General features: G+C 51.3%; 1 protein-coding gene across 1 annotated transcript in view; it reads left to right on the top strand.

Annotated features, from left to right (window-relative positions):
* Positions 1–19,501, top strand: part of CHCHD6 (coiled-coil-helix-coiled-coil-helix domain containing 6) — a 220,330-nt gene extending 200,829 nt beyond the window's left edge. Inside the window, exons 7-8 of the mRNA XM_005866942.2 lie at positions 16,851–16,986; positions 19,306–19,501. Coding sequence (XP_005867004.1) covers positions 16,851–16,986; positions 19,306–19,311 — 142 coding nt within the window. The 3' untranslated portion in view covers positions 19,312–19,501. The remainder of the gene's footprint in view (positions 1–16,850; positions 16,987–19,305) is intronic.
* Positions 19,502–23,066: the final 3,565 nt, after the last annotated feature.

Raw genomic sequence — 23,066 nt, forward strand, 5'->3', positions numbered from 1 at the left:
TGAAGGAGGAGGCGGAGGGCTGGCACATAGTAAGGACTCGATCAATGCCGTTCGTCTTATTTATCACTGCTGTCGACTCTGCTGGAATCCAACAGCCAGTGCAGACTTCCAAGTTGCAATTTTTTGTGCCATGAACCACATTAATTGACTCATGCCAATAAGGTTCTAAATGAAATGCCTCTCATAATGAGAGAGAAAATCCTAGTACCCAAGATGCCCCAGTGCTTCGTCAAGAGCTCATCTTCCTGTGGGGCATCAGTGGGTAATTACAACCAGGCGCAGAAGGAAAGGTCAGCTCTGCTGGCTGGTCCCCAGCTCTGCAGGGTCCCCTTCCCTCGGGACTGCCTGCGCATTAGGCCCTGCCAGCCCCACATGGAGGGTCTCTGAAAGCTCTGCTTGTATGTCCCCAGGCACTGGGCCTCCCTGCCTCCCGGCTCAAGGTATCAAGAAGCTGTCTCACTGCCCCTGCTGCACCACCTTTTGTCTCATTCTTCCTTTGCTCCTTGGAGCTCCTGCAAATATTCCCGCGGATGGAAGAGGACGACAGGTTGGAAGGCATTTTTGTTGTCAGACCCTTCCTATGGACCAGCACCATAGACGGCTCCCTGTCATGCGCTTTGAATACATCACCTCATTTATTCCACTATTCTATCGACAGTTGCCCAAGGTGATATGGAGCTAAGGAGCAGGGGAGTCAGCCAACTGCCTCTAGAATCTGCCCCTCAGAGGGAGGTGTGGCTAGGGAACACAGCTGGGACCAAATGGTGGAGTTTTGAGTGCCAGGAGTTTGGGCTTTATTCTGATGCCTTGGGGAGCCATCAGAAGTAGCTGAGCTATGAAATGGTATGATCAGATGTGTGTTTTAGGAAGATAACTCTAGCAGTAGTGTATTAAGTCTGTTAAGCCAAACTCTCCCATCCTATCCTTGTGCAGTTATTTTTAAACCCCCGTGTAGGAAATTACACTTGTCTTTACCAATTTCATGCTCATTTCTGCCTGTTGTTTCAGCTTCTTTCTCAGTGTGTGTGTGTGTGTGTGTGTGTGTGTGTGTGTGTGTGTGGTGGGGGGAGGGGTATGTATGCCAGGAGAATGCCTTGAGATGGCTCCCTGCCATGCAGCCACTGGCTTGTGACAACTGTGACTTGTGGCAGCGTAGAAAGCAGGAATTTTATCTCTCACATACCTGGGCAGTGATGGAAAAAGATGGGATGCCAAAATAACATGACTGATCTTTTAACATCTATGCCAGAATTTACACTTATTCCGTTGACTCTGTCTGTAAGCAAATTGATTTGGAACTTCTATTTTAGAATTTCAGAGATAAAACAGCCTTTATTTGCTCCTTCTGGTTCAACAAATATTTAGCTCCTACAATGTGCAAGTACTCCTTGACGGTGTGTCTCATGCCAATCTGTCTTCATCCTCTATAACTGTTATCTGGGTGTATATACGTATACATATGATAACACGGGACTTTCATAGTACTTTAGATCTACAATGTGTAGATTTGGTGTTTGCACATTGTTTGATTTGCTGTTTACTGTAGCATCTTAAAATGACCACTGATAAAAAAAAATCAGATGAGTATATATCTTTACAGTTTTTCAAAATGAAAAATAGTTTTGTTTTCTCATTTGAAAAATGATACATGAATATTGTAAAAAAATGAAATGATACAGAAAATATACACTTAAAAGAATCCAAAATTTCTCCATGCTTATGTTTTGGTGACATCACTCTGCTCACAAAGAACGCAGATACACAGTTGCATACAAGGGGGATCATGAGCTCCTGAGAAACACAGAGTTTAGTATTTTCTATTTCCCCTTCATATGCCATGGATCTCTTTCTGTACCAGGCAAAGTAGATTCACATCTTCACTTTTAATTAGCATATTATTTTTCTGTATGATTATAGCAGAATTTATGTAACCAATCCCCTATTGATGGATCGTTGGGTGTTTTCCCATTTTCTTACCAATATCATGAACACTGACAAGCAGCCGTATCTTTCTTTGTGCACTTATTTGTTTAAATCCTTCTAGAGGGAAGAATGGGGTCATAGGATACACACACACACACACACACACACACACAAATATATCTACATTTGTATTTATATACTTACATCTTACCAACTGGCCCTCTGAACGATAGAGGTTCTGTACCAATTTTCACTCCAAATACTGATGCTCTGGGGTGTCCATTTCCCCCAACCCCCCAAGCACAGGATTATAACTTTTCTAAAAAACATCTTTGCCAATCTCAAAAACAAAAACAAATAAACAAACAAAACCTCTTGTTTTTAAAACTCCTCTTTTCCTCAGTGTTAGTGAAATTAAACCCTTTTATGTTATTGGCCATTTGTATTTCCTCTTTTGTGAATCCTTACTTATGGCCTTTGCCCATTTTTTCTTATTATGCCTTTTAAAAAGATCTTTGTATAATGGTGTTATTAATCTTGTATCATTTTTTGTTGTAACTGTTTTCCTAGTTAATTTTTAAATTTTTGCCCTTTGGAAGTTGATTTGGGGGGTAGTGATAAAAATATTTCTGTTGTTCACTTTTCTTTTAATATCTTTTTATTGGTTTCAGAAAGGAAGGGAGAGGGAAAGAGAGATAGAAACATCAATAATGAGAGAGAATCATTGATCAGCCGCCTCCTGCATGCCCCATACTGGGGATCGAGCCCACAACCCCAGGCATGTGCCCTAACCGGGAGGGAATCAAGCCATTACCTTCTGGTTCATAGGTCGATGCTCAACAATTGAGCCACACCGGTCAGGCTGTTCACTTTTCTTTTGCGACTTACATTACCAGGGACTTGCCTCCCTCAATACTTGTATTTTTAGTATTAGTACCACTATGGTTTTATTCTCTGCCGTTAAATCATTGCTCCAAAGGACCTCACTGTGATTTATTTAGGTGTAAGATATGAAGTACAGATCCCTCTTTGTTGTTGTTTTTCTTCCAAATAAGGAGTCCTTTGTCCCACCAGCAATGATATAAAATTCCACCCAATCATATGCTGAATTCCTAAAGTCTATTTCTAGACTGTTTTTCAGCGCCTATCCTGCATGTCTTAAATACGTTTAAAACATATTATGCAGCTATGGTGGGCTCTTTTTAGGATAAGTGCATCTTTTTATAATACATTCAGTCCTCTCAAATTGTCATCTTTATTGTATTTGTTTTGTTTTGAAATATTTTCAAACCCATAAAGAGTTTACAAGAATGATAGTGAATTTTTGCTTATCCTCCTAATTGCTTACATGTTACAGAGTTTGCATTATCACCTTTCCTTCTAGATTAAAATACTGTCTTTTGCCCTGACCGGTTTGGCTCAGTGGATAGAGCGTCGGCCTGTGGACTGAAGGGTCCCGGATTCGATTCCAGTCAAGGGCATGTACCTTGGTTGCGGGCACATCCCCAGTAGGGGGTGTGTAGGAGGCAGCTGATCGATGTTTCTAACTCTCTATCCCTCTCCCTTCCTCTCTGTAAAAAATCAATAAAATATATTTTTTAAAAAATTTTCTAAAAAAATAAATAAAATAAAATACTGTCTTTTCCTAACTTGGTGACCTATCAGCCCTAACTATTCTAGTCCATCACCTACCTCCCAGGAACACATCTTCCAGCCCACACACACCTTTTCTAGTCAGGAAACCCACGCTGATTCAGCCACAGACCACATGCACGGTTTGCCTGCTATCCAACTTCATCTCTTTCCTTTCTGGTCCAGGATCCTGCCCAGGAGTCTGCACTGCACTTACTTGTTATGCATCATCAGTCTTATTTGGTATGCAACAGTTGCTTAGTATTTCCCTGTCCCTCATGACTCAGTCTTAAAGAGTACAAGCCTTTCTTTTTGTGGGCGACCCCAATGTAGATTCACCCTATGTTTCTCATGACCAGATTCAAGCTATGTGTTCTTGGCAGGAAGAACCCAAACTGGTGCTGGGCCCTTCACAGTGATATTGATCTTGACCTGGTTACTTTGGTGTCTGCCTGGTGTCTCTGGTACAAAGTCTACATTTCCCCTTTGTATTTGATTAGTATTTTGTGTGTGGATGCTCCATAGTATGCCAGCATTCTGGTCCTCATCAGACCTCCACCTGTCACCCTTTTCTCCCAGGAATGACTCTTGCCTGAGTCAGCCACCACCATAATGGTTTTAAATGGTTTATTCCCATTGCTTCTTCTACATTTGTGAATTGACATTCTATTAAAGGAGGAGTTTTCTCTTTTCCCCCATTTAGTTAGGTATTTACTTATCTATACTAGTATATATAAAAGCCTAATATACAAAGTGTCCCCTCGGGAGTTCGACTGACCGGGAGTTCGATTGCTCGCTATGACATGCGCTGACCACCAGGGGGAAGCATGGAACGAAGGAAAGCCCCAGCCGGCAGCCAGGGAAGGGAGGTCTCAGCTGGCAGCTGGCAGCCACTAGGGACCCTACCCATGCACAAATTTCGTGCACTGGGCCTCTAGTTTGTTTATGTTAGTAAAGAGTCAAGAATTCACAATTATTCATTGAGTTGTAATATATATTCTAATTTATTTTGATGTTCAAAATGTGCTTGATTTGGCCCTTCAAACATACTTCTGTCCTTTGGTATGTTTCTTCATCCTCTGAGCACTTCTTTACCTTCTGGCACAAGGTATTCCTGGATTATCTTGTTCTTTCCTGGCCCCAGTCCTGGAATCAGCCACTTCTCCAGGAAGCCCTGTTCTTGTTACTGGAGAGTGGTATTTAGAAGCCAAGACCTGGGCACTGGGTGTGCTCATTGCTACTAGAGTGTCAGTGTTTCTAGGTACTCTCAGGGACTAGAGCTAGGAATATGGATATGTACAAGCATAGTAGATGTCTATATGTGTGTAACATACACACGTGCATTCATCTGTAAGGATGTCATGTCTGTCTGTGTATGTAAAACTCACACTAATACCTCTAATTCTAATGCCTTGGGTTCTTTGTAGCCTTCTCAATGTTGAGATCCCTGGCTCCCAGTATCCTCAATATATGTACTTATTTGTATGCATTCATCCATAAGGATGTCATGTCTGTCTGTGTATGTAAAGCTCACACTAATACCTCTAATTCTAATGCCTTGTGTTCTTTGTAGCCTTCTCTATGTTGAGATCCCTTCTCAGAGAGCAAGAGGCCTGGCTCCCAGTATCCTCAATATATGTACTTATTTGTTCAATCACTGAACTTTAGTGCTCGGTGTAATCAACTGCCCCACTGCTCTGGCTGCCTTTCTACCCATCACCTCTGGATCTCTACCCACTGCTCCAGCTGTAGGCACATCATAGCCACCACTCTCCAGTGGCCCTCACCACCTGTTTTTTTAGCTTCTGCTGGAAGGGAAAACAAAGGGGTGGAAAAAGCATCCGTTCTTTGTGTTTTGAAAAGAGCTCAAGTCCTTCAGTAACTTTAGGTGGATGGAGTTGGGAAATGGAAGCATAGCCTCCTGCCCTGACTGCATGACTGCAGGATGGAGCCATGTCCCCCCACCTTGCTTGTTGGGCTTCCTCACCTTGATTAGGTTGTGTCAGGGGTCTCATTGGACTCCATTGAACCAGAGCTGATTCTGTGATCATACCAAGTTATGACGTTAAAGGATGAGACCAATTTTTCTCCCTTAATCTGTTTACTCATTGTGATTCTGAGTAAGATTTCACCTGATAAAACATTTCTACAACTTAGGCTGAGAGGACACGCTCTGTGTGAGGATGGTGGAAGAAGACACCATCAGAGTTATCATTTATCTTGGGCTCCAATGGGGCCCTCCTGGTGGGCTCAGGGAGTGAGCAGAGCTTCAGGAGAGCCTGAGTTCATGGGCAGGTGGGAGGAGGCCCGAGATGAGGCCACTCTGGTGGTGGGAGGAGAGAGGCTATGGCCTGTGCAGGCTGGACATGAGGGGCAAGCAGGAAGAGGTGTGGAGGGTGTTCCTGAGGCCCAGCCCAGGTGTCCAGGTAGAGGGTTTGGTGACAGTGAGGAGCCCAGAAGCATGTTGGGGATGTGAGGGGCTCAAGACTTCAGTTTGGGTTGCACTAGGCAAAGGGAATACATGAAGCCAGACCTGAGGGGCATCTGTGAGGAAGGCCCCCAGAGAGGAGCGGGTGTGGCTTTGACCCAGGCCTGCTTGCACCACCAATAAGTTGTTTCTGTCCGAAGCTCACTTGACTGGGTCCCGATTCATTTCTGGCCTTTCTGTCCCCATGTCACTTGTGGGGGGAAGCTCTCAGCAGAGCACAGACACTGGGAACTCTTGCACTGAGTGACAGGCTGGCAGGGGCAATGTCAGCATTCCTATGCCTAGGCTTTGTGTCTTAGCGCATGTGGCTGGCTGAATCCCGCTGGTGGTTGTGGACGGGTGGGAGGCCTTGGTATATTCATTCCCGATCACTGCTGAGCACGTGGCTGCTATGAAGGTGTCCTGGGCCATGTGGTTCACCATGAGGCTGGGTGAACATAGCAGGAGCAGCAAGGGCTGGGCCCTTGGGAGCCTTCCTTCAGAGCTGGGGCCTTGGGGGTAGTAAGAAGGAATCACAGGATAGCTGTGGGGTGCCGTAGCCCAGGCTGGATGTGAGGGAGCCAGCAGCAGGAGAGTGAATTGTGGTAGGGAGCAGGAAAGAGGAGGAGGAGGCTGGAAAGCAGGTGCAGTGTGGCTAAGGACAGACACACTCTCAGGAGGTTTGGAGTGGATAGCCCAGGCCAGCCTGCCAGGTTACAAAGGCACCGAGCCAGACCAGGCAGACATCCAGCGGGTCAGGAGGATGTGGGCTGTGTCTGGAGACACTGTAAAAACCAGCCCCAGAGACTTCCTGACTGATGCCCTGACTACCGCAACTGATTTGTGGAATATCTGCTATGTTAGGTGAGGGCCTGTGGGAAGAGGTAATAAACTGGGATTCTGCCCTTAAGACACTCCCAGGCCAAGGGGAGATGGCTTCACACAGGTCTGGCCACAAGTGTTCGGTGCCCTAGTCGGTGATGGTCAGCACCCTTGCAGGTAAGCAGGGCAGCAGAGCAGAGGCCACACTGGATGGAAAGCAGACTGGCAGCATGCCCACCCAGGACCACTGTCTCACAGGTGCTGTGAGAGAGCAGAAAGGGCACTGTGGCCTGCCTGGGGAGGAGCAGCGTGGCTAGCGTCCCTGCAGAAATGGCACTTGAGCGAACCTTTCAGAGGTGGGGGAGCTGTTCCAGAGAAGAAAGGGTGGGAGCCAAGGTGTAGACTGTGGAAAAACGGGGCATGTTGAGAGGTCGGCCCACCGTGAATCCTCTCACCACCTATTTATTTAGCACCTGCTGTGTGCAGCACTGACCAGGGCTGGGAATAAATGAGCAGTGGGAGGAGTATACAGGCCAGAGAACAAACAGAAGTATGGCCATGAGAGCTCTGCATACTATGAGTCACACGGGCAGGCTCCTGGCAGGCAGAGCAGCAAGCGTGGCCTGGACACACAGGTGGCCCTCAGCTGGCATCAGTAGCACAGAAGCACCTGGTCTTCCTTAGCGGCTGGGGACTTTGCAGGTAAAGGGGATGGAGCTGTGTCATGAAGGCGGCTCCATCTGCCAGGCAGCCTGGTGGCCAGGGGCATGGCAGGCAGTGGCATGGGAGCAGAGGAAGTCATGTGCTGGGCCCCTGAGGCCCGAGAGAGCGTGTGTGTCCAGGAGGCAGGAGCAGGTCCCTGTGTTAGAGCAGAGACGAGGACTAGAGGTGACAAGAACCCTGCAGGGCAGCAGAGCAGATTGAGCACAAGGTCAGGAGGGCAGAAGGGCTTTGAGCACCACATAAATGATGGAATCCAGTAGGAGTCAAGCTGGGGCCTGGCTCACAGTCTAATTGCGAGTTAGTCATGTTGGCGGCAGAGTGCATGGTGGGCTGGAGGGAACAGGGAAATGCTAGGAAACCAGTGCAGAGCCCATGACAAGTGGTGGGACGTCTGAATTAGAACAGAGGACACAGGAGAGTGAAAACAGGCACCTAAGAGATTGGGAGCCAGAGTAAGCGGGACTCCGTCCTCCACCTCTGTGGTCCCAGTGCCAGTCTTGTCTCCTTCCGGCAGCCTCCTTCTCCTCTGGTCCCCTTGTCCAGGGCGACACCCAGGCTGAGTCCTGTCTGTGCTGCATGCCTCCCCTCCAGTTCAGAGCTCCACATTTATTTGTGTGGTTTCTGCTCTGCTGTATCAGAGGCTCTGTGAGGCTTTGTGGGAGGAGGAGGTACGGGGCAAGGAGAGTGGAGCTGGGAGCCTTGCCTGTGGGCATGGCTGGCACTGAAGCATGGAGCTAGAAGGGCAGGCCCAGACAGTTGGCCATCCTTCCACAGGAAGCCCTGGGCCAGGGCACCTGCATTGTCATGCTTAGAGAGGGCCCTCCACCTGGTGTTAGCCAGGAGCTGGGCTGGGAGCAGAACAGCAGAGGGTTGTAAACTAGTCAGGAGCTGAGTGAAGTTGCCCTGATGGGAGACAATGAGAGCTCAGAGGGAAAGGAAGGGCTGGGGGAGGGGGGGCGCGGGGGGAGAAGTGGCTTCTCCCAGACTGGGATCCTGGAGGCCCTCCATGCAGTTACCCATGCTGGCTCCCGCCTCTACCGAGGGCCATGCTGGAGGAGGTGGTGTTCTGAAAGCCTTCAGCAGCCCAGGCAGAACACAGCTGGGGCCCTGGGACCCCCACTCTAGGGCCAAGGCCGCCTAGGGACTGCATATGGGTCTCCGATGGCAGAAACAGTGCCAGACAGCTCTTCAGCCCCAGGTGGTCTCGGTGTTGTGCTCCTCAGGCACCAGATACCACTGCGGCCCTGCTGTTTCCTTCCTCATCACAGGCTCCCAGAAGGTGCCAGCCTGTGTCCATCCCACACGTCTAGTGAAACTGGAGGGATCCCTAAGAGAAACTGTGCATCCTCTGTTGTCTTTTCAACAAAGGAACCAGGCCAGGGATGGCCCCTCCCCATTCTGTGTGTGTGTGTACCTGCATGTGTGCATGAAGTGATAGTCCCGGGAAAGAACTCTGTCACAGGCAGCCTCTCCTTCACCAACTGAGAGCAGCCAGGGGCCAATTGGTGTTTTGTATCCTCTTGTGAGCAGAGCTCTCCCTCCGCTCTCAGCGGAAGGGCTGTCTTGCCAAGGCCTTGCCTCCTGGAATAGCTGCCTCCAGCCCGAGGGATGGGGGCAGCTGGAGGCCGGCTTTCAGCAGCTGATAGTGATCCCACGTGGCACATTGATCGATGGTGGGATCTCTGGGTTCCACTTACCCAGGCTGAATGGCACATCGTCAATAGCAGCCAGTTAACCAAGTCCTCTGTAACCAGCTGGTCTCGTCAGCACCTCAGCCCTAGCTACGGGTTAAAGCCGAAACCTTTCCTGAACAGCTAGATTGGAGCTGACGAAGATGAATGTCTAATTCACTTGCGATCTCCTTAGTGCTGCCTGTAATAAAAAGCCTGCTCTATATAGTCATCCCCTGCCGATGTTTCTCTGAAATTAAATAATCAGGAGGACATATAATAGTCCAATTCCACACCAGGCCAATATTATCAGATTGATGTCAGCCGTGATAATAGAAGAAGGAGAAGTTGATGTGATTTCATTTATTAAATAAAATAAGAGAGCACACCGAGGGTTTGGGGCTGCTCACAAGAGGATGCGGTGCACACTCTGGCAGCTGACCTTCCCTGCCAGCTAAGGGGCTGGAGATGCTGTCCCCACCGCCCAGGCCAACAGCACTGGCGGGGCCCTTCGCTTCCTTTGCTGCTTCCTTCTCACCTTTCTAGTTCATGCTGCTCTTTGTTCTCGGCCTCCCTGCGTGGCTGGCCGCACATTCATGACCTTCCTCCCTCACTCTCCCTCCTGTGGATCTGGGCCTGCCAGCCCTCTTCCACTTCCCACTTTGAGTCAGCAAACTTCTGGCTCCATACGGCAGCCCTGACTACTGTGTGATTTGGGGCAAGTGTCTTTGTTTCTTCTTTGTTGTTTTGTTTCTTTCTTGGTTGTTTCTTTTTTGGAATATTTTGGGATTTGCCAAAGGCAGAATGGAGCTAAGATGGACAGAGTGTGGATAGCAAGGGCCGTGGAGCCAAACACACCAGGCTCTTATCCTCAGTGACTCCATCACACTGTTGTGTGACCTCAGGTTAAGTCACTTAACCTTCTGAGACTAGTGTCCCCATCCACAGAAAGGGGCAGCGATGCCTTACTCACAGGGCTATTGTGGATATGCCTAGGACCTGGCACGCAGTAGGCCCCACAGGTATTGGTGCTCAAATGACCAGGACCACACATCCATCCAGATGTAATCTCAGATGAGGCTGGATTTTCCTTCTATACTGTTTACCAAGATAAAAGCGCGCCCCTTATCACCTCCCCTCCCCATAGCCTGATCCTCACCCAGATCTCTCCCTCCAGTGAAGGCTTCGTGTGAGCGCAGGGGGCAGCTCTGTAGACCTGGTTATGAAAGACAGCTTCTTCACTTGCCAATCAGGTGAAGGACTCAAGTCAGAGGAACCAGTTCTTCTCTAAATGGAGACAGCAACCTGCAGGGGTGGCAGAGACCAGACACTGTGCAGACCACCGAGCCTGGCACTTGCTGGGTACTCGTTAAGGGGTAGCTGCTGTGGCCGAGGAGCCTTATGTCATAGAAGCTCGCATGTTGCTCTGTTAGAAGGTGACCAGCCTACCACGTTTCCACCGGTCTGACACTTCCAGCTCTGCCTCTGGAGGTCAGGTCCCATCCCTTTTCTCCATGGCTGACCGAATGCATTTCCTAGGGCTACTGTGACAAAGAACCAAAATCAGACTGGCTCTCCCTGAGGCCGGAGGGGGGTTCTGTTCCATGCCTTTCTCCAAGCTCCTTGCATTCCCTGGCTTGTAGATGTATCACTCCAGTCTCAGCCTTTGTCATCACTGTGGCCTTCTCTCTGTGTGTCTGTGTCTCTCTGTGCCTCTCCTCTTCTTATAAGGACACCAGTCATATCAGATTAAGGGCCCTCCCTACCCCAGAATGACCTCATTCTAACTAATTGTATCTGTAACAACCCTGTTTCCAATTAAGGTCACATTCTGAGGTTCCAAGAAAGACATGATTTGCGGGGGAGACTCTCCAACCCACTGACCAGCGTACGTACAGATAGTTCTCAGGAGCCCTTGACCCCATAACCTCGCCACATTGTCTTCTCTAGATAACATTTTGGCTGCAAGTGACAGACACTCAGTCCCAGCTAACATAAGCCAAAGATTGAGTGTATTAGCTTGTGCTACAGAAAAGCAAAAAATGGTTCAAGAAGTTCAGATGGCATGGAGGTGTGTTTCCTTCCTGGCCATGGCTGTTGGAGGTCTACTTTTAATTCTTCCCTGTGGGGGCACAGTTTTAGCCCTGTACCTTTCATTGGGCCCATGAGGCTGTGGGACTGGACTGTCCTAGCCCAGTCTCGATGGTATGGACTGGGGCGGGCAGAGCCCCACGGAAGCTGCAAAGGGTACATCTGCCTCATCTGGTGGCGATGTACTAGTGGATGAGCATGGTGCACAGTCACTGCTTCGTAAAGTTCCCTTTCTTCCGAGGCCTCACATGGGGTACTCCCTTCAGGGCACACCCAGTCACATGCTTTCTGAATGCAGCTCCAAGCCGTGTGTGCAGACAGATAGGCAGAAGTGGAATCCGGTGATGTGCATGCTGGTGAGGGCAAATAGAAGGCTCCTCCAGTCAGAGAAGGCTGTTCAGAGCTCTGTCCCATGGGTGGGGCAGTGAGAAAAGAGAGAAGGAACAGGTACGGATGGGAGGAGCCTGGATCCCTAGGCCATGTTCTGGGTGCTTCCCCCTGGTGCAGCTTTACCTGGGGAAAAGTGGGAGTGAGGCCAAGAGGCTAGCAGGCCACCAAAGGCCTGAAACCAATGCCCTTGCCCAGCTTGTGAGATGCTGGGGACACAGCCTGCCCTTGTAGGGCATTTGGACTAGTGGCACAGTGACTTCAACAACACAGCTAAATACAGATGGCAAGGGAGGCATCTAGAATGACTCCAGGTCTCCAACTGGGGTGGGTGACTGTAGGATAGTGATACCACTCACCAAGACAGGAACTAGGGAGGGGGAGTTGGATCCCTGGTGCTAGATGGTGAGTTCCATTGAGAACATGGCAGTCAGGATAATGGAAGCTCGGGTGGAAGGCTCCAGGGGCCTGTGTGGTACGGAGGTCTTATGCTCCAGAGGGTTAATTGTTGGAATGGTGAGAGGTTAAGTTAGGGGGTTGGCAGGAGTAGTTGATGAGCTAGCCCAGGGGTCTTCTTGGCAAAGGAAGTGAGCAAGGGGTTTTTGTGCCCAAAGGGGACGGGGTGGGGAGCAGTGGTTGGGAGGTGGAATGGTGCCCAGGGAGGGGATCTTGAATGATGCTGAATGCCCAGAAGTCATCATGTCATCGATGCAGCCTTGTTAGCCTTTGGGGGGCCCTTACTCCCCAGCATCTGCATCATGACGCTGGTGACTGATCAGCAGAAGGGCCTTTGTCTGAGTGAACAGGGCAGTTCTTGGAATCGGGGGTCTCTGCTACCCTGTGGCCATCAGGCCCATGCTCAGGGCTGTTGGCGAGGCAGGCTGTGGATGCCCCTGGTGCTGCTGGAGCAGCAGTCAGCCAGTTTCCCGAGTGCCCATGACACCAGAAGCCCACGCGGGTTCTGAGTCCCAAGCAGCTCCTCCTGGTGGGTTTCTCCTCTCCATCTGACTCCCGAACACACATGAAAGTAACGAAGGCAGAGCCTTGCCCTGGTTTGTTGGACCCCCAAACATGTGTTTTCCCCGCTGGCCCACAGGGTGCCATGCTCAGGTCTGCTGGCTCCTTAGAGAAGGGATGCCATGATTAGTTCTGGGGAAAAGAGGCACCAAGGTTCCAGGGAGAGAGGCACCAATGAAGCCTGGGCAAGCTCTAAACTGGTTCTGGAATGATATGGAAGCTTAGGTTATAGGGAGAGGGACATGTTCAGACAGGGATCCCCAAAGCCACCTTGTCTCAGCTCTGTTGCACCAAGTGCCACCAGGAACCCCAGCCTCCCTCCCTCAGCTCCTCCCAGTTCACCGGCCCCTCCATGCCTTGATATTCCACATGGACAGCCAGGTTGTTAGTGAGAGCCGTACTTCAGAGCATGCTCCCCTGTTCTTCGGCAGCCTCCGGCAGGCAGTGCCCCATTGTGCAGATGAAGAAAGTAAGGGCCTAGGACAGGGGTGGGCAAACTTTTTGACTCGAGGGCCACAATGGGTTCTTAAACTGGACCGGAGGGCCGGAACAAAAGCATGGATGGAGTGTTTGTGTGAACTAATATAAATTCAAAGTAAACATCATTACATAAAAGGGTACGGTCTTTTTTTTTTTTTAGTTTTATTCATTTCAAACGGGCCGGATCCGGCCCGCGGGCCGTAGTTTGCCCACAGCTGGCCTAGGAGGTGAGCAGCATCCTTAGCAATGCATGTGAGGCTTCGGACTTGAGTGATGTTAAACCCCCAAAGCCAGCGGACTCCCTTAGACGGGTGAACAGGACTTATCTCAATCCCTGAGAGTTCACAGAACACAACAGATACCTTTTTTTTGTGCATTTGAAGAGCAGCTGTTCACAAGACTAAATGTTTTGAAAATCAGCAGTTTCTTAAGCAGGTTACCATGGACCAGGGCCGGGCAAGGCTGTGCTTGGATAGAATGCACCTACTTTCATGAATGGTTTGACCACAGGCCTAGCCCTGCCCTGCTCTGAGAAAGCCTTGTATTGTCGATCTGTGCTCTCCCTGTCAGACCTCATTCAGAGCTGTTTTGCAGGCAAATGGGTGAAATTTCTTCCAGTTGACATTTGCCTGCCATCCTGTCTCCTCATATTGTTCCTGATAAATCCCTGAGGACGGAGGCCTCTGCAGTCCCAGAGGTGGTGCTGGGGTGGAGGGGCTGGGTTTCGACATGGCCCAGTTTCTCCTGAGCTGGGAGCCCACTCAGTGTTTGGTGAGATCTGCCCTCAGAATGCACAGTGGTCCTTGTCCAGGGACCTGCAACCAAATGAGGAGGGGACAGAGAGAGAGGGACGAGTTATGAAGAAACTGCTCTGCCTATTTACGACCCAAAACGTGAGCCATGCCTCTGCTGTAGGTGGAGAGGGCAAGGCTCTCGGGGTCAGGGCTCTGCTTCTAGGATGACTCAGCTGCCCCACCTGGCTCAGGCCACTTGGACCCCACCTGACCTCCTCCAGGACACCTGTCCACATAGACCTGTGAGCCTTGGACAGGCTTGCAGCTCAGAACAGCTGTCCCTACTGAGCCTGATGCTTCCCCAACCAAGGAGGCCTGCTGGGCCTGCCAGCAACCAGGCTGTAGCCAGGAACAGGCCCTCCTGGGAGTCACATGATGGTGGGGTGCTGCTTCAAGGCAGTACAAAGGAGGGTGCAATAAAACCTGTGTCCTCAGGCGCTCCTGCTTCAGGGGCAGCGCCCAGTGAGAAACAGCAGAGTAGGGCCGGTGTGAAGGACAACAGAGGTGCCAGCAGAGCGCCCACGGAAAGACATGGCCTCCCAGGCCGCACCCTGCAGGGGCAGGTCTGAACTGGGAAAGGAGAGGCCCGGGCCTCCGGAGAATGGAGAACCAGAGATTAAAACAAGGAGGGCAAGGCAGCGGGATGGAGGGCAGAAGCAAAGGTCTGACTTCATGTCATTCCTAAGAGAGAACATTGGAACAGTTGGGACTGAAGCAGCAAGCAGTCAGAGAACTGACCCAAGGCAGAATGCCCATTAGGAGCCTGGCTGTCCTCAAGGACACAAGTCCATTGTTTTTATTTTTAATATGTTTTTATTGATTTCAGAGAGAGGAAGGGAAAGATACAGAATCATCAATGACGAGAGAGAATCATTGATCGGCTGCCTCCTGTAAGCCCCCTACTTGGGATTGAGCCCAAAACCAGGGCACGTGCCCTGACTCGGAATTGAACCATGAACTCCTGGGCCACACCAGCTGGGCCAAAAGTCCATATTTAAAGTCCTGCAATTAGGCACATCCATTTCAAAAAGTTTTCACATACAAGAATGGAGAGACATCCTATAAGCATTGGAGGAATCGAGTGGTCACCCCACTGTACCCTAGTTGTTGGCTGTCCCTGTGACTCTGCCCAGTGAGCGGATCCCTGATCTGAGGAGCCTGTCTGTCTCCATGTGCCGAGAAGAAACCCCATGTGCCTTCCTTCAATAAGAAATCTCTAAGACCTCGTTCGGGCTGTGTGGACATGAACAGAACCGTGTCCTCAAGGGCGAGAATGGAACCGCGTGTTGCTGGGGCAGAGCCTGGCCTCACAGCCTGCGGGCTGTCCTGCTCCCTCCTTCCTGGAAATGGGAAGGTCACTTATCCCGCATACCCTTTACCTTCCGAGTCGCAAACCTTTGAGTTGGCATGGCATGGCTTCTGTAGTTTATAAATCGTCATTTTTTTACGAGCTCTAGGCCTGAGTCTTATTAGTCTTAGCTAAACACAGTCACTTCACTCCCCTCGTTAGTGATGGGTTAGGGGTGGGCTTTGACACAGTGGAGAAGGAGAAAGCTGATGTGTGTGAACAACAGACCTGAGATGACAGCCACCGTGCTGCTTTGGTGCCGGGGAAGGAGGGGCGATCTGGCTGGGGTGGCCTCATTGATGGTACAGCAGCACCGGAAGTGCCACCTCCAGATTCTTAGTGTGACCGTAAATCCTGGTGTCTTACTTCCTGAGCAGCTGAGTATTCTGTTCCTTTATGTTCGTAACTGTCTGAGTTATCTCAAAATAATAATGGTGCAGTAGACGAGTGGGTAAAAAGCTGTGGTACATTTACACAAGGGGATACTACTTAGCCATAAAAAAAAGAAGGAAATCTTACCTTTTGTGACAGCATGGAGGGACCTGGAGAGTATTATGCTAAGTGAAATAAGCCAGTCAGAGAGAGACAAGTACGATGTGATCTCACTTATATGTGGAATCTAATGAACAAAATAAAGAAACAAAATAGAAACAGACTCATAGATACAAAGAACAGACTAATGGATGTTAGAGGGCAGGGGGGGTTTGGGGAGGTGGGTGAAACAGGTGAAGGGATTAAGCAAAAACAAACAAACAAACAAACAAAAAACAACTTCATAGACACAGACAACAGTGAGGTGATTACCAGAGGGAAAGACGGGTGGGTGGAGGTAGGAGAGGGTAAAGGGCAGATAAATGGTGATGGAAAGAGACTTGCTTTTGGGTGGTGAACACACATTATACAGATGATGTATTATATAGACTTGTACACCCGAAACTGTATAAATTTATTAACCAATGTTACCCCTAGAGATTCAATAAAAATTTTTGTTTCCTATTTTAAAAAAGAAAAAATTAAGTTTTTGTAGGTTCTAAACCTCCTTTGAAAAATGAAGAAAGAAAAAAATAATAAAGTATCCCAAAATACTGTAGTGGTTATCTCTAGGAAGTGAGATTCTCAACAGTTTTCTTTTTTAGACAGTTCCATAGTATTCTAGTTTTCTCCCCTGTGCATGCATTAGTTTTTAAATCAGAAAAACAACTTTGTGTGAGAAAGTAGCTATAATGTGTATAATTACATGGTCATAATCGGGCCAGAATTGCCCTGGGAGGCGGTGAGAGTGTCAGCACCACAGTCCTCTAGCTGGCTGCTCCTCTCCCCCAGGGCAAGAGCCCACTTCCCACAGCCCTAGACTCCCTGTGGCCCCCTGGTTCTCTCTGAGGAGTTACTGGAAGCGGAGGTGCAGAACCTGGAAGCCATGGTGGTGAGCAAGTGAGCCCTCTCCCTCCCCTGTGCGCTGGGACGAGCCCCAGGCCTGCCTGCTTTCTGTCCCACAGGCCCCGCAGGCTGGAGCCCGTCTGCTCAGAGCTGCAGGCTCAGATCCTTCACTGCTACCGCGACCACCTGCATGAGGTGCTCCTGTGCTCGGACCTGGTCAAAGCTTACCAGCACTGCGTGAGTGCCGCCCACAAGGTAAAGCCTGGGGCTTCTGGGCTCTGGGGGCGTGGGGGCGGGCACTGCAGTGCTGACAGCTGTCTGCATCTCTGTCTGCTGCATCAGGCATTCCAACCTCAAGGTCTCTGCCTTTCACACAGGTAGGGACTCATAGGCCTTAGATGCCCTCAGGCGCCTCCTGGTTCAGATGTCCTGCCCGGCTGTTCCCACAGGGCTCTTGGAAGTCTAGACTAGGAAAAGGGCCCTGTGGGCATTGGGCCCCACTAGGCCAAGTCCAGGGGCAGCACTGGGCAAAGTCAGGGGGGCCAGTTAAGAGCATGTGTATGCCACCCATTTCTTACCTTTGAGCACTTGGGGTTGGGAGCACGGAGGAGGGCCCGTGGCATAGGGTGGAGATCATGGAAAAGGTAGGTAAGCCCTGTGGAAGGAGAAGAGCCTTGGGGTTCTGGAGGTGGAGACGCAGGTGTGGCCTGCCTCAGAGGAGGCGGGGACTGAGAGTACCCCACTGCCCACCCCACTCCTGTGGTGGTCTGAAGGGGCATGCAGGACCCAGCCTTTGTGAGAGGGAAGGGGTAACAGTGGGTCCAGGTCTCAGGGACCTGTGGCTGTCCTAGACATTTGAGGTGGGCAGCACCTCTCCCGAGACATGGTCCTAGGGCCTTGTCCTCCTTTTCTGATTCTCCCAACCAGTTCCCTTCCCCTCCTTGCACCTCCCCAGTTCCTGTCCCTCTTCTAGACCATTCCATCCCCTTCCCAAGTGCACTGCTCCAGACTGGACCCGGCCCCTTCACACCCTGACATAGCTCCCCCACACACGTACCTAGGAACACTTCGGTTCGGAATCACCAGAGGGCTGGTGTGTTTGTTAAAAGAGCTGTGGGGTGGGGCCTTTTTCCTGTGGAAAAGCCTCTTTTGCCCAAGTAGGAGACAAGCTGCTGTGAGTTCTGGTGGTAGAAAGCCTAAGATCAGAAGTCAAGGGTTTCTCTGTGCTCAACAGCCTTACCTCACTAGAGCCCTTCTCACTTTTCTATCAGCCTGTTCCAGGCTCTACCCAGCTCATACCTGCCCAGTGTAGCTTTGAGACAAAGGGAACCCATCAGCAGGTCCGCACGGGATCAGGTGGGGGCAACGCCTGGATAGGTGGTTGTTTCCTCTCCCCTGTGGAGCATGGAAAGCTGTTTGCTCATCTTCAAGTTTAGCAGAAAAGACAGCCAACCATTGCTGCAGCCCTGTTGAGGGCAGGAGCGTGGAGCTGGGCGGCTTGCTAGACCACACTGGGGCCATGGAACCGAAGGAAGGCTCTCCCGTGCCCTGTGCATCTGCCGAGGTCTTTGTGAAAGTCTGCACAGAGTGCCTTTCCCCTGGCAGGCCCTTCTAAGCCCCTGCTCACCACATAACGAAGGTTATTTGTACCAAGGGAAAGACCTGGGACTGAGGCAGCTCCCCTGGCTTCCCAGCAGAGCCCTATCTCCGTCCTCCCTCTCTCATCCAAACCCTCCCCGCCTTCCCCCTACACCAAGGCCAAGGTATGATCACAAAGGAAGGCAGATTGCATTTAACCAGCGTGCTCTCTGTAGCTCCAGCCTGCCCGAGAGAGACTGGGGCACTGCCAGGCCTGGCTCCCTCTTTCCCACACCTGTGCCTCCCCTCCCCCCAGAAAAGCATGTTCAGCCTGACTCCAGAAGGGCCTCAGCACCAGACCCTCTGATTGTGCCCTGCGTGGGAAAGGCAGCCGGTGCCAGAGAAACTCAAACTGCCCCCTGCCAGCCTCCACCGCAGAGGAGCCTGGCAGAGCTGGCGATGGAGTTCAAGGCTCTAATAGTGATTTGCTTCTAGAAGCGGCCAGGTGGCAGTGTCTCTGGCAGAGGGAGTAGGAACAGGACAGAGGCCCACCTTGCTGGGAGTTGTGCAGGAGGCACTTCTCAGAGCATGGGCAAGCTCCTGCCTGTGCAGCACCTGCTGAGCCTGGTGGCGGCAGCGCGTGTGTGGATGTGGACAGCAGGTGAAAGCCTGAGTCCAGGACATGCTCTCAGTGGTTTCATGTAGGCAGTTCTGAGAGAACAGAGGGGAGACCTGGTGGGGCTGAGGAGAACTGAGCTGAGGCCCGTCTATCTTCAGGGCAGGAGGTCAGGTGAGTGGAGGGTCCATGTTAGCTGGTCCTGGCAGCACGTGCTGAGTGAGAACAGTGCGTGGAGGTGAAGAGGCCAGTTCCAGGCTGCAGGACCAGCTGGGCAGGACTGGTTCTGTTAAACGCCCTCTTGGAGCCTAGGCCTGGGGTGCGCAGGGTTCCTGGGAGAAGAGGGCCATGCCTGAACTCTGACCTGTTTTCCTTTGTAGGGGTGAGAAGCAGCCATCATTCCTGGCCCTGGCAGTGACTTGGAGCCCTGAAGAAGAGACCAATTATGGGACCACAGCCTCCAGACCCCCCGACCACAGCCATCTTCTGCCAGGTGCCCATGATGCTTAAGAAATGAAGGATGTGCTACTGTCCGAAAACAAATAAAGCAGCTGTCTGTGTTTTCAGTCACTTCTACAGCTGGCAGACAGTCATTGATGTCTCCTCGGTGCAGCCCTGTTCTGGGCCCAGCAATGTAGGCTGACAAGACAGGCTGCACACCTCGAGGAGCACCCAGCTTAGCAGGGGAGGCAGGTGGGGCCCATAATTCTGCTGTGGCCACAGGGACAGGTAGGAGATTATATGAGGGAAATGGTTCTTTCTAGGGACAGAGCCAGGACAACAGGCCAGCTTCCGGACAGGCTCTGCCTGAGCTCCATTTCTGAAGCTGGTGGATGACTGCAGGGCAAGCCAGAGGAGGCTTAGAGTGGGATCCCAGATGCGGGCTCAGGGGAGCTCAGACTGCGCGCAGCTGGGTGTTTGCAGAGAGCAAAGTGGGGGCGGGGGGTGCAGGGGGTGGATGCCAGGCCGAACTGCTGGGGGGTCTCTAGCAGGGAGCAGGACTGTTCAGTCCCTCCCTTTGAGTGATGCCACCCACACTCCCAGAGGAGGGTTGGCCCAAGTGGGGCAGGCCAACTGAAGGTATGAGAAGCCAGAGAGAGGCTGGTGGGGTGAGCCAGGGGAGCTAAAATGACAGGACTCTGGTTTTGATCAAGGATGATTTCCAAATTTCTGGCTTGGGTGCTGTTGATTCTACAGACTGAAATGAGGGACACAGGGACTGAAGGGGGCAGATGACAGCTGGGTTTGAGATGTGCTGTACTCAAGTTGATGTCCGAACACTGGCCTGCTAGTCCTTGACCTTTGGCAGGGCCCTAGGCTGAGGCGCCTTGAGCACCCAGGGCTGCACTCTGTGAGGCAGAAAGAGGAATTTGGGGCGGGGCTTCTGCTCTGCTGACCACTCTGCTGGTGACCTTGGATTTCCTGCTAAAGTTTGTTTGGAGAGCCCCCGGCCATCTGGAGCTAAGAGACTGCAATCTTAACTTAGGCTTTGCAGCCCAAACATCTCTGCTCACCCTAGATGCTCATACACAAAGCTCCAGTGGGCAGTTGAGGCTTGGCAGTGTCCTGTTATCTGAGCAAGTCGCATGAAGCAGTTTCATTCAGCCAGGCTACATAGTGGCGGCCCCCTCTAGAAGTTCTGGGTTCATTTACCAAACCACACAAAGGTGAGTGGTCAGGGCCTGAGCCCCTCCCAGCCGACTCCTGGCAGCCCAGGGAGGGGCTGGCCCTCTGCAAGGTCAGCCTGCTGGAGTCATAGGTCACCTGGCTGGTTATCTTAAGTGACATCAGAGCAGCCATTCAGCCAAAAACTGCTGAGGCCCTTCTGAGACTCCCTTTGAAGCCTCTGGTGTCCAACTTCCAAATCTCACAGGAATAATTCCAGACTCCATCCTCCTACCCAGGAGTCGTTTGGGGGCAGCTGTGTGTACACCTGGGTCTGTGTGTACCTGTCCATCTGTGTGTGTGTGTGTGTGTATGCCTTTATGTGTGTGCACATGTGTATGTGTACACACTGGGCTATGTGCACAGTCCACACGCACCTGTATATCTATGCATATGTGTTTAGGTGCCTTTGTATGTGTGCACAGGCAGCCAGCCATGTTCACCACCTGCAAATGCTCCCAGCCTCTCTCTACTTGGATCTTAGCCCATTTCCTCTAGAGCAGTGGTTCTCAACCTTCTGGCCCTTTAAATATAGTTCCTCATGTTGTGACCCAACCATAAAATTATTTTCATTGCTACTTCATAACTGTAATGTGGCTACTGTTATGAATTGTAATGTAAATATCTGATATGCAGGATGGTCTTAGGCGACCCCTGTGAAGGAGTCGTTTGACCGCCAAAGGGGTTGCGGCCCACAGGTTGAGAACCGCTGCTCTAGAGCTAGAACTGAGCATCCCTTGCCTGATGTCCACCTCTCCCCTACTGGGGACTTGAGGTATGTGTGTCCAGAGCCATCTGTATCATTGTGTTGGAGTGTCTGTGTGTGTGTGGGGGGGGGGGGGGGGGGTGCATGTGCTCAGAGTGCAGGCTTTGTGTGCATATGTGTATGTACTTATACATGACTCGCTTATGTGTGGACCTATGTCTCCAGTCCCTCCACAGGGCCAAACCTCACAGAAAGTCAGGCCTGAGAGAGCATTGTGTGGGGGAGGGGTGTGTTCAGCAGGGTGTGGACCTGGAGGCAGACATTCACATTCCTGGGCTCAGGTCCCAGCTGCATGACTACTGAAAGGGAGTGTTAATCCCATCCCGCCCGGTTGTGGGGGATTAAATATGATGATGCTGGCTGTGGCATATGGGATCCAACCAGGACACTAGAAAACACTGTAATTATTTAAACATAGGAAATTCAATGCAGGGAGCTGATCACAAAGGAGATGGAGGAGCTGAAAACCCAAATGGGATGGTGTTATAACCCAGGAATTAGTAACAGTGGGAAGATTCTGTCACCTCTGATCTAGAGGGACAAAGGGAAGAGGCAGGATGCCCAGTAGAAGCTGGCACCCCAGGAGTTGGGGCCACCAAGGGGACACAGCTGCTGCAAGAGGTGCTGCCTATGGGCTCTCCCCTCCTCCCACCCTCCAGCCTCCATTCATTCATGCCTCTCCTTGGCTGAACCTAGCCGAGATTGGAGGGCAAGGCAGCCCCGGAGCTGCCCCTTGCATGGAGGAGTGGCGCAAGGCCCAGGACCACATGCAGATCAGCAGGAAGCACATCACCATGACCTTTGGGGTGTACTGAGCGGGCATGTGTGCCTGTGCTTGGGTGGGTGTGAGTAGCGGGTGCCAGTGGCAGCATGTGCACACACCTGTGTGCATTTTCAGCTTGTTTTGGCACATGGTGGCCAACTATCAATCAGCCCCCGCAGACACTTATCCACGTGCCAGGCACTCTCCCACACCTGTCTCCCACGGGCCTGCAGAATAGTGACGCAGTTACTGCCACACTTTACAGATCTCAGTGCTGGTGCTGCACCTCCTTTTGGAAGCAGGGTCCCTGGTTATGTGCTGGGCCAGGCTCCCAGGACCCAGCTGACGGGCTCCCCTCGCTGGGCTCCCCAAATGGGGAGTGTGGCGCCTGGCAGAAGAAATGGCCAGAGTTCATTCCTTCCAATGTCATTATTGAGCTGAGGAGGCCCAGCAGTGCCAGGGCAGGATCTGAGCCCTGGGGCAGGCCCTCCTTTGAGGCACCGATTCCTTCCCATTGGGAGGAAGGGGCCCTGCCTCACACGCACGCTGCCATCTCACCTACCCATGACCGCTGCTGTCCCTCCCTAAGGCGGGCACAGCCTCGGACATTTCGAGTCTTTGCAGGTGGCTGGAATGGGGGGTGAGAGCAGGGCGTGGAGGGAATGTCCGATGTGCACTGGGCACAGGAGGGAGCAGTGTCACTGCAAATACGGAGAGGGCCCTGCCCTGTGGCGCTGCCAGAGGAGGTGACTCGTGGCCTCTTAGGAGGACACATTTGGTTAAATGCAGCAAAAGCCTTTTGAAGTGCACAAACTCACACAAAAACAACAACACCCCTCCCCCCAATCTATCTGTAGTTGCTTACAAAAGACATCACCTCAATGCTGAGGGCATGGGTTGGTTGAGAATAGAAAAATTGAAAAAGATACACCTGCAAACTCTGAGGA

Source organism: Myotis brandtii, unplaced genomic scaffold (assembly GCF_000412655.1).
Source record: "Myotis brandtii unplaced genomic scaffold, ASM41265v1 scaffold240, whole genome shotgun sequence".
In the NCBI taxonomy this organism is placed as follows: domain Eukaryota; kingdom Metazoa; phylum Chordata; class Mammalia; order Chiroptera; family Vespertilionidae; genus Myotis; species Myotis brandtii.